A 10,408-nucleotide genomic window follows, 5' to 3' on the forward strand; every position below is an offset into this window, starting at 1 on the left:
TGACTAATGTTGTAGATCCTTTAGATTTTGTGTTTCTCACTTACAATCAAATTATTGTAGTCCTTTGTGACATAGGTATTGTTGATGATTTAAACAAATAAAACATAAATGTGAAAGACATGCTACGACATGCAGTGTTTTTGTGGAAAGTTGCAGGTTTTGATGCTGCAGAGATTTCCTCATATTGTCCCATTCAGGCTTGTCAAATATAAACAATTTGATAAAATCGCAGCAGCCTTTTTACTTAGACTGACTAGAACTGCTTCTAAAGTTAGGATGGGTTAAATACAGAATGCAAATTTCCCGTCTGTGGGACGATTAAGGGTATATTCTGTTCTAAACAAAATAGAACAAAATCTTCAGGAAGGTCAACAGAAGAGAGGTCAATTAAAGCCAATAGGCATGCAAAAGGTAATATGTAAATAATATGATATTGATTAGAATTAAATAAACATCTCCTAAGTTTTTGGGGCAGAATCTTGTAATGACAACCCCCTGCTGTGATATTGATCCCCTCCATCTTTTACTTTTTTATTCTCAACCGAGATCATATGATAAACACTTTGAATGAACACTCTGTAGCAGGAAATATTTTCCAGATATATGAATACTAACTCTACGCTTGTTAATTAGAGAGAGGCTGAACATATCTTGAATAATCTGGCAGCATGCCTCCACCCTGCCCTGAATGACTCATGTCTTCTCTTTCATTTTCACTTAAAGTCAAAAAGCACGTTCATGGTTCATGGTAGGGGAATTCATGTGACACCGAAAAGATCAAACCGATCTCTATGCAGATGATCCCTTTTAAAAGTCTATAAGGCAGGTTGCAGTATGTGTAATATACAGGTAAAGGCCACATGATCTTCTCTTCTATCATCACCTGTACGATTTTCCTGCCGACCACAAATATTGTGTTGAAAAAAAGATAAACAGATACCAAAAATGGCATCAGTCAGTGAAGAATTACAATGATATGATATGTATGAAAAGATAGAAGATTGGGGCGTCCTCTCACATCAGATCTGTTTTTTTTTATGTATGGATAACCTGTGCTTTATATGTATTTCAGTCTCTGCTCTTATTATTGTCATTTCCCATAGGATTTTGCATCTATCTTTTATTTTACAGTCACATAATTTTTCTGAAACCTTTACGTTAGCTCTTTAAAATGTTGACTTATTATAGGCTCTTTTTTTTATTCTATTTTGTTCGTGTGTAATATATATAGGAATGTAATAAAGTATTTTTGATATTAAAACAAATTAAACAAAACATGGAAAGCGTGTAGCTGCGCGAAGGAGCATTGACTCCTCCGGCTTCCCGTAGCAGCTTTCTTTACCTCCAGCATGGCTGCCATCAGGAGCGGGGTGACTCCGGCTTGTTTAGCGAGATGTTTCCTGAGACAGAGTGGAAAAACGAGCCGGGGCAGCCATCCCCTTTCAGACATATGGAACCACGTAAGTGTTGTTTACAGTTTCACACGTGGTTCTTCATCCCTGCTTCTGAAACAAAGTCACAAACAGAGAATTTCCAGGGCTAACTAGCTAGCCGGTTAGCATCCTCTGCACAGCTATGAGTGCCTTCTGTGTGACTTTGACACTGACAGCCTCTCTAGTGAAGACAGTATCTCCGATATGTAACGCAAATGCGCCACGATCTTACCTAGAACAACGTAGGCAGAGTTGCTGAAAGCACAATAATAACTGCGTATGACCACCTGGAGCTTATTGACATTAATATGTAAGTATTTGCTAGCAGGGCTCTGTTAGCAGCCCTTAGCTTTGTCAACTAGCAAAACAATGCTCCTAAAGCACTGATACTGATAGTAGTGCTCCACATTTACTTTAACGATGTTCTAATAGTTAAAACTGAATCTAAAACGCATAGTGTAAGCCAGCTGCTGTGTCCTGACCTGTAGGAATCTGCCAAAGGCCACCAGAGGTCATTTAGATGTATAGCTTTTATAATAGGCAATCATGATACAGTTCATCTAAAAATGCTCAGATAATTTAATCCATTTCTGAAAGGGATAATCCTTCTTTGTGTATATATATGATCTTGTGATCGCAAGGCTCGCATGAGGGTTAAACTAATGTTATATTGGGTATAAACATCTGTTCATTTAATTATTGACTCAAGATGATTATTAGAATCATTTAAGAGCTCAGTTTATAGGTACAGTATGCTGTTATCCAAAGTAGTATGTCACATAAAACCATAAATCAGAAGTAATGAAGAAGAGTTCACTGCAAAGATTCTGCTGCAGTGGTTATTGATGATGCAGTGATTCAGAATAAAATAAAAAGCTCAAAGAAAGCAATTATTGTTGTGAGGGCAAAAGGTTTTAGAAAATGATTAACCGGATCACAATCAATGTTTTGTTACAGCATTATTTGGTTCTCGTCTGGATCAGGCCACCTTATTACACATTCACTATATCTGTATCACAAATCTGTATTAATCAGCCTTTACCCGGGAAACATTTATGATTGCGTATGACAGAGCCCTCATATATGTCATCAGACTGTAGTAGTTTTTGTAGTTTATTATTGTGTATGTGGCTCACACTGTCCATCTCTTTTACACAGCGGTTGCTTCAGAAGTCCCATCTGCACACAGTGTTTGAGAGCCGCAGTCCTGCTGCCAGGAGTCTGCTGGGCCGCAGACAGCACGGGAAGTTCCTCTGGGTGAACGCCGTGGCAGTCAGACACAACAGCTCACGGGTGAGATGAAACAACTGCACCTCACTACCATCCAACTCAACTCATCCTCATTGGAAAGCAAAAGGAAATAGTATCATATTCATTCTTTAACCATGTGCGTTAATGATACATTCAGCTATTGAAAAATAGCTTGTCTGGAGCTTGTGGTCTTACTTTGAGATTTCATGATGCTACAAATCTTTGCTAAAAATCTATTTGAACAGCTGCTTAAAATCATACCTTGTTTATAATGATATCATCAGATTCCACCTGAGGATGTAACCACGGCGACTCCAGTGTTGGACCTTCCTGTCCTGCAGTCTTCCCCCGTCCCTCCTCCCTCTGACCCCACCCCCATCATCGCACAACCATTCACAGAGCAGGTAGCTGAGACTACATGTGAGGTCAAATCTAAGGCCTTTAGTCACCTTCTAACTTTATCTGATTCCATTTTTATTTTCAGAGACTGGTTGACACAGCGGCACCATTAGTCAACACAACTCCTCCTCCAGTGTTGGATTCCTCCGCTGAGCTTCTGTCCGCTGACTCTGCCGTTGTTTTATCGCAGTCGTTCACTGAGCAGTTGGCTGATGTCGCGCCGACTGCAGTTGAGGTCCTGCAGGCTGTGGCGGCAGAACCCAGATTAACGGAGCTGGGATTGGGCTCCTACACACCCGTGGGGCTGGTCCAGAACCTGTTAGAGTTTGCCCACATGGACATCGGTTTGCCCTGGTGGGGGGCCATCGTCGTAGGTAGTATACTTACATTCAAGCAATTGATTTTCTTTAAGTGTGATTTAAAGCGATTCAAACGACGTCCACTGTATTTCCTGTGTCTTTTCTTATCCTCTTTTTCCTGTTACCCCCTCCCTCTCCTTTAGGAACGGTGTTTGCTCGTTTGGCCGTGTTTCCGGTCATCGTGAAGGGCCAGAGGGAGGCGGCCAAGCTGAACAATGTTATGCCTGAGCTAAGCAAACTGAATGCCAGGATGAGCGAGGCCAAAAACAGTGGAAACAAATTTGACTGTAAAATATCCCTCTTCTTCTTTTAAGTCACAATTGAGAGGTTTATTCGTGTGTGCATTGAGAAACAATTCTGGTTTTAACTTTGACATGAGCCGTTGTTTGCATGTTACAGTTGCCAAGGCCTACTCTGACCTGAACTTGTTCCAGAAGAAGCACGATGTGAACCCTCTCCGTGGATTCCTGGTACCATTGGTGCAGGTCAGTTTATGTCTTTATCCTGGTTATATCCATATGTATAAAGTATGTATAATATCCATTTAGTTTGCCACATATAACCATATAAGGCACACATCCAGTGAAAAGTAATCCAGCATTTTCCTTCAATTTGTGCAATAAAAAGAGTTAATATAAATTGGAAATAGCTCAAATATTTGTGAATGAGTTTATGAATCAGTTTGTGTTGTCAGGATAAATCCCTCATGTGTTCCTCCAGGCACCAGTCTTCATCTCCTTCTTCATCGCGCTGAGGAAGATGTCTGAACTGCCGGTGCCCAGCATGCAGACCGGAGGCCTGTTCTGGTTCCCGGACCTGACGGCAGCAGATCCTTTTTATATCCTCCCCGTGGTCGTCACAGGAACCATGTTTTTCATCCTGGAGGTCAGCCAGCTTTGTTTTACTTGTCGTAAAAGAAATAAATGAAAGAAAAGAAAAGGTCAAATAATCACCGCTTTGTATGTTTTAGCTTGGTGCTGAGTCTGGAGTCGACAACCCCAACCTGCGAACCATGAAGACCGTGTTCAGGATCATGCCTTTTGTCATCCTCCCTTTCACTATCAACTTCCCCACGGTTAGTCAGTTTATTGTTTAACCTTCACCTCACATCATTGGCATGCATGTTAAACCTGCCGCCGCAGACGTTTAATATCAATCCTTTTCTCCTCTGCTCAATCTCAGGCGGTGTTCACCTACTGGCTGACCTCCAACTGCTTCTCCTTGGGTCAGGTCGCCCTGCTCAGACATCCTTTTGTCAGAGACAAGTTAAAGATCCCAGCAAGGATCCAGCACCCATCCTCAGCCATGCCCCAAAATGAGGGCTTAATCGAAAGCCTCAAGAAGGGTGGGTATCTAAACTTTACATCCCATCGACACCATTTAATGGATTGTTTTTCTTTTAGTAGAATAAGTAAATGATTAGGTTCTGTCTATAGTTTAACTATGGTTTGGTTTTCAGGCTGGAAAAACGCTCAACTGGCCCAGCAGCTGGCAGAAAGGGAAAAAAGAATCAATAATCATCTGGACCTCGCTTCTAAAGGTGAGTCTCATCACTAGTTCATTGTTTTATTTCAACCACTGAAAAACAACAGGCTGCAGTTTCTAGATAAGATCCAAGTTGAGCAGGTGGAAAAACACATCTGCATCTGACATTCTAAGAGTTATAGCTGGCTTAAATGATATAATGGTATATGATATGAAAGTGCATCATACTTTACTTAAATGAATATGTTATTATTAGCCCTGACAAATTAATAAACTGCTTTTTTAAATGCTGTTATTCAATAATGTGTTCAACAAAATAATGTGGACTTGATGTAGAGATGCCAGACGTGCCCCCCCTTGTGGCCGCACACTAGTATTACAACAACAAGACCAAAACAAAATAATATTATAAAGAAGTATCTCTACAAAACAGGGTATTGATGGGATTATGGGCCTCGAAGTCAGCAAATAGTGTGAGAAAAGTAAACTATAACCCGGAGCAACTTTGGAGACCAATTGATTATTTAAGAGAACAATTGGTAGATGAAAGCTACAAGGGTCTATAAGCATGATTGTCTCTGTGGTGTCAAGGCTTTGGCACTTGTTCTGAAACTCAATGTTTTTATACGTCTTCTCTTTGTTTCTCCACAGGTCCACTGAGGCAGACTTTTAACCACAATCCCCTGCAGCAGAAGACCCCACCCATGGTTGCAGCATCCGCTAAAGCAAAACCAGCTAGCAAGGTGGCAAAGCCATGGAAGGACACTGTTGAATAGATCAGACTGAAGATGATTTTTGTAAATATTTATGGATGGATAAGAGGACAGTGTGGGAGGAAAAGTTTGTCATTATGTATTATTCTAATTAAAAATGTCAAAACTGCCTCAAAACAACAACTTTGGTGCGTGTTGTTGTGATTTTTGAGTACAAAAAGGTAGCGCTGCAATAAAAAGTCGACTAAACAGTTGATTGATCAGAGCCTGTTATCGTTGTCCGCGTTCATGTAGGTGTCTATCTTGATTGAGTGATTACATGAAACATGTCATTGATACATTGGTTGATATAAAGAATACATCACCAATAAAAAACATTTTGCCTCCTCACTCTCACAACAGATCTTGTATTGCATGTCATGTATATGTAGATAAATCTGGAAGTCATTCATTTTTGCATATATCTATTTCACGCGTTTTAATTCTGTTACATGTGAAGTGTAATTTTCCTTTTTCCTTTAATCAACCAAGTATTTTAAATCCGATAATTTCTGCTATATATTAGCCTAGTATAGTAGAGTTGAGAAATATAGTAAAATAATTATACTTAAGTAGAGTACTTCATTAATTTGTTTAAATTAACTTGAATTACACCAAAATAAAAGGTTAATATACAATAAACAAAAACAGCAAGTAAATAAATGTTGAACTATTGAATAATATCAATACACAGCTCTGAAATACAGCAGTTGTAAAACATAAGCACTGTGTCGCTGTAAAGGCAAATAGAAATGCTATATTTTCTTTAAAAATCATGTACACCAAACATGGGCGAAGCGTGTAGCTGCGCGAAGGAGCATTGACTCCTCCGGCTTCCCGTAGCAGCTTTCTTTACCTCCAGCATGGCTGCCATCAGGAGCGGGGTGACTCCGGCTTGTTTAGCGAGATGTTTCCTGCGACAGACTGGAAAACCGAGCCGAGGCAGCCACCCCCTTTCAGACATATGGAACCACGTAAGTGTTGTTTACAGTTTCACACGTGGTTCTTCATCCCTGCTTCTGAAACAAAGTCACAAACAGAGAATTTCCAGGGCTAACTAGCTAGCCGGTTAGCATCCTCTGCACAGCTATGAGTGCCTTCTGTGTGACTTTGACACTGACAGCCTCTCTGTTATTTACTGAAACTGATAAAACCCCAGGTTTTAAAACAACAACAACTGAAATGCGTGCAGATGCGTGTATGCAACAACTTCATTTTGTTTTACGTCTTGTGTATATTTATGTTGCGTTGTTGGACGTGCCCGGTACTTAAGATTTCCATTGCCATAACTACACTGCAGCTCAACATGGGACAATAAAGCCATTGAATTTTAAGGTTATACACAAGAGACCATATAGTGCAACACGGTACATCAGTAGCACCCCCTGGATTTATGTGAGACGGTATCAGCCCCCATGTGTCATCAGGTTGATTTATTATTGTGGATCAGGCTCACACCGTCCATCTCTTTGACACAGCGGTTGCTTCAGAAGTCCCATCTGCACACAGTGTTTGAGAGCCACAGTCCTGCTGCCAGGACTCTGTTGTGCCACAAACGGGACAGGAAGTTCCTCTGGGTGAACGCTGTGGCAGTCCGACACAACAGCTCACAGGTGAGACGGCACACACGTGAACAGGCTAATGATAAAATAGCTGTTGAGCAGAATCAGTTAACTTGATATTGACAGATCCCACCTTAGGATGGAACCACGACGACTCCAGTGTTCGAAGCTTCTGAAGTTCTTCCTGTCCTGCAGTCCACCATCTCTCTTCCTGCTGACCCGACCCACATCCTCACAGAACAGGTAGCTGAGACATCATCAAAAGTCAAATCTAAGGCCTTTAGTCGCCTTCTAACTTTATATGATTCCTTTTTGTTTTTCTAGATCCCGGCTGACTCAGTCTTATCGCAGTCGTTCACTGAGCAGGTCGCTAATGTCTCATCAACGGCAGCGGAGGTCCTGCAGGCTGTGGCGGCAGAACCCAGTTTAGTGGAGCTGGGATTGGCCTCGGGCACACCAGTGGGGCTGGTCCAAAACCTGTTAGAGTACATTCACATTGACCTTGATATACCTTGGTGGGGGGCCATCATTGTAGGTAAGCTACACAGAATATCATCGTGCATAATATAACGTTTCACATGCAGTGTATGAGAGCGTTTCATATGTCCTTTCTTATCCTCTTCTTCCTGTTACCCCCTCCCTCTCCTTTAGGAACGCTGTTTGCTCGTTTGGCCGTGTTTCCGGTCATCGTGATGGGCCAGAGGGAGGCGGCCAAGCTGCACAATGTTATGGCCGTGTTTGGCCGACTGAATAACAGGATGAGCGAGGCCCAAAACAGTGGAAACAAACTAGAGTGTAAAGTGACGTTCGTCCTCTTCATTTCAGTTGTCTTATCAGTCACTATTCAGATGTGTGTTAGTGTGTGTGTGCTTGTAAGGAAATCCAGCTTCAACAACTCTTCATGAGCTGTCGTTTGTGTGTTTCAGTTACCAAAGCCTACTTTGAGCTGACGTTGTTCCAGAACAAGCATAATGTGAATCCTCTCCGTGGATTCCTGGTACCTTTGGTTCAGGTCAGTTTGTCATTGTGAAATGTGAGTGTGTTTAGTCAAGTGGTTTACTTAAGTACAATTTCGAGGTACTTTTACTTCACTTTGTGCTCCACTACATTTTGGATCTCACGACTGTACTTTATACTCCACTACTTTTATTTGACAGCTTTAAATGTTACTTACCTTGTAGATTCAGTTTATTATCTATTACAAGATATAAGTCAATTTGTAAAAGAACATACAGTCTATGAGAACATTGATATATATTTACAGCTTAAGGTATCTGTTAGAATACTAAGTCATTCAAATATCCCCATCCCTACCGTCTGTGATAGACACATTAATGCATCCAGTTATTGAATTTATGTTCTGAGATTCGCCATAAGGCCTAATAAGTACTTTTATTGTTTAATATACTTTAATACAAGTACCTTTGAACTTTGAAGTAAACATTTTTGCAGGACTTTTCCTTGTAACGGAGTCTTTTTATGATTAAGTATTGCCACTTTCCCTTTGATAAACATGTGGAGTTCTTGTTTTACCGCTTAACATGTATGTATGTATAGGTTTATCGAAGCAGGATGCATTCTCATATCCATAATTATACACATCGGCCTTTTACTGAGACTTAATTGCATGAAAGGGCCACCTGCTGTTCATCTTAAATACTGCAGTGCCCACGGTGCCAAAGGGAGACCTTGAAATTTGTAAACATATTGACAGTCAGGTGTATTTTATGACGTTATCATATAAGGTACTAATCCAGTGAAATCTAATCAGGGGCATTCTTTCATTTTCTGCATGAAAACAATAGGAATGTAGTTATATTTGTGTTGTCAGGATAAATCCCTCATGTGTTCCTCCAGGCACCAGTCTTCATCTCCTTCTTCATCGCGCTGAGGAAGATGGCTGAACTGCCGGTGCCCAGCATGCAGACGGGAGGCCTGCTCTGGTTCCCGGACCTGACGGCAGCAGATCCTTTCTATATCCTCCCCGTGGTCGTCACAGGAACCATGTTCTTCATCCTGGAGGTCAGCCAGCTTCCACTTACTTGTCAGAAAGAAAGGAAGGTCATAATAATAACCACGTTGCTGTTTTTTCTCTTAGTTCGGGGCGGAGTCTGGTGTTGAAAACCCCCAACTGCGACACCTGAAGACCGTGTTCAGGATCATGCCTTTTGTCGTCCTCCCTTTCACTATCAGCTTCCCCACGGTCAGTCAGTTTATTGTTTTAACCTCAACTCACATCTCACATGGGTAGCAAATGCATCTGCTGCAGATTTTGTAATTCGGTGATAATCCTTCCCTCCTCTACCAAACCTCAGGCGGTGTTCACCTACTGGCTGACCTCCAACTGCTTCTCCCTGGGTCAAGTTGCCCTGCTCAGACACCCTTTGGTCAGAGAGAGGTTAAAAATCCCAGCGATGATCCCACACCCGATCCCAGCCAACAGTGATGGCTTAATGGAAAGCATCAGGAAAAGTAGGAGTCAAAACTTACGTCTAAAAGGTTACGCCTTAAGGCCAATTGAGGTGTTTTGTCTTGCTTGTTCTAACTCTCTCGTCTCCAGGCTGGAAAAACGCTCAGATGGCCCGGGAGCTGGCAGAGAAACAAAGAAGAATTTAAAATCATCTGGACCTCACCGCTTAAGGTCAGTTCATCAGCGTCACATCCACAGGTTTAATTCTTAGTTTGGCTTTATTTCAGGCGATAAGAAACCACTGGCTACAATTTATCCAATTTGGAGTAAAGGATAATAAAAAGCGGTAAATGACTTCTCTTTAATTTTCTCTGCAGGTTCACTGAGGCAGATTTTTACCCACAATCCCCTCCAGCAAAACCAATGGCTGCACGCAGAGGAAGAAGGAAAGCCTGCTGGCAAGGCGAAGCAGACTGAAAGTGATTTATGTAAATATTTATTGATGCAAGAGAGGACAGGGAGGGAGAGAATTGTAATTATTATGTATTTAAAATAGTTATTAAATGTCAAATCATCCTCAAAACAACCACTTCGGTGAGTGTGATGTTGTGATTTCTTGAGTAAAATGTAGCTGCAATGATGAGTCAGCTGATCAATTAGTGGATTGGCCCAAAAATAATGCTTTTTAGAGAGGTTTGCTTGCTGTTTAACAACATTTTAAAGTGAACATCTCTGGGTTTTGGAATAAAACAATGAC

General features: G+C 41.3%; 2 protein-coding genes across 2 annotated transcripts; both read left to right on the forward strand.

The window, feature by feature from the left end:
- The first annotated feature begins 1,330 nt into the window (after window positions 1-1,330).
- Window positions 1,331-6,030, forward strand: LOC134875669 (mitochondrial inner membrane protein OXA1L-like). Its single transcript, XM_063900263.1, has 11 exons — window positions 1,331-1,460; window positions 2,592-2,726; window positions 2,969-3,088; window positions 3,169-3,457; window positions 3,586-3,729; window positions 3,842-3,927; window positions 4,163-4,327; window positions 4,413-4,517; window positions 4,625-4,787; window positions 4,902-4,982; window positions 5,579-6,030. The coding sequence occupies exons 1-11, from the start codon at window positions 1,350-1,352 to the stop codon at window positions 5,701-5,703; spliced, it is 1,524 nt and encodes a 507-aa protein (XP_063756333.1). The 5' UTR covers window positions 1,331-1,349; the 3' UTR covers window positions 5,704-6,030.
- Window positions 6,031-6,524: 494 nt separating this feature from the next.
- LOC134875947 (mitochondrial inner membrane protein OXA1L-like) lies at window positions 6,525-10,237 on the forward strand. Its single transcript, XM_063900711.1, has 11 exons — window positions 6,525-6,653; window positions 7,158-7,292; window positions 7,380-7,484; window positions 7,566-7,776; window positions 7,893-8,036; window positions 8,168-8,253; window positions 9,099-9,263; window positions 9,340-9,444; window positions 9,557-9,713; window positions 9,802-9,882; window positions 10,029-10,237. The coding sequence occupies exons 1-10, from the start codon at window positions 6,543-6,545 to the stop codon at window positions 9,855-9,857; spliced, it is 1,275 nt and encodes a 424-aa protein (XP_063756781.1). The 5' UTR covers window positions 6,525-6,542; the 3' UTR covers window positions 9,858-9,882; window positions 10,029-10,237.
- The last annotated feature ends 171 nt before the right edge of the window (window positions 10,238-10,408 follow it).

This window comes from Eleginops maclovinus, chromosome 14, assembly GCF_036324505.1.
Source record: "Eleginops maclovinus isolate JMC-PN-2008 ecotype Puerto Natales chromosome 14, JC_Emac_rtc_rv5, whole genome shotgun sequence".
Classification (NCBI taxonomy): domain Eukaryota; kingdom Metazoa; phylum Chordata; class Actinopteri; order Perciformes; family Eleginopidae; genus Eleginops; species Eleginops maclovinus.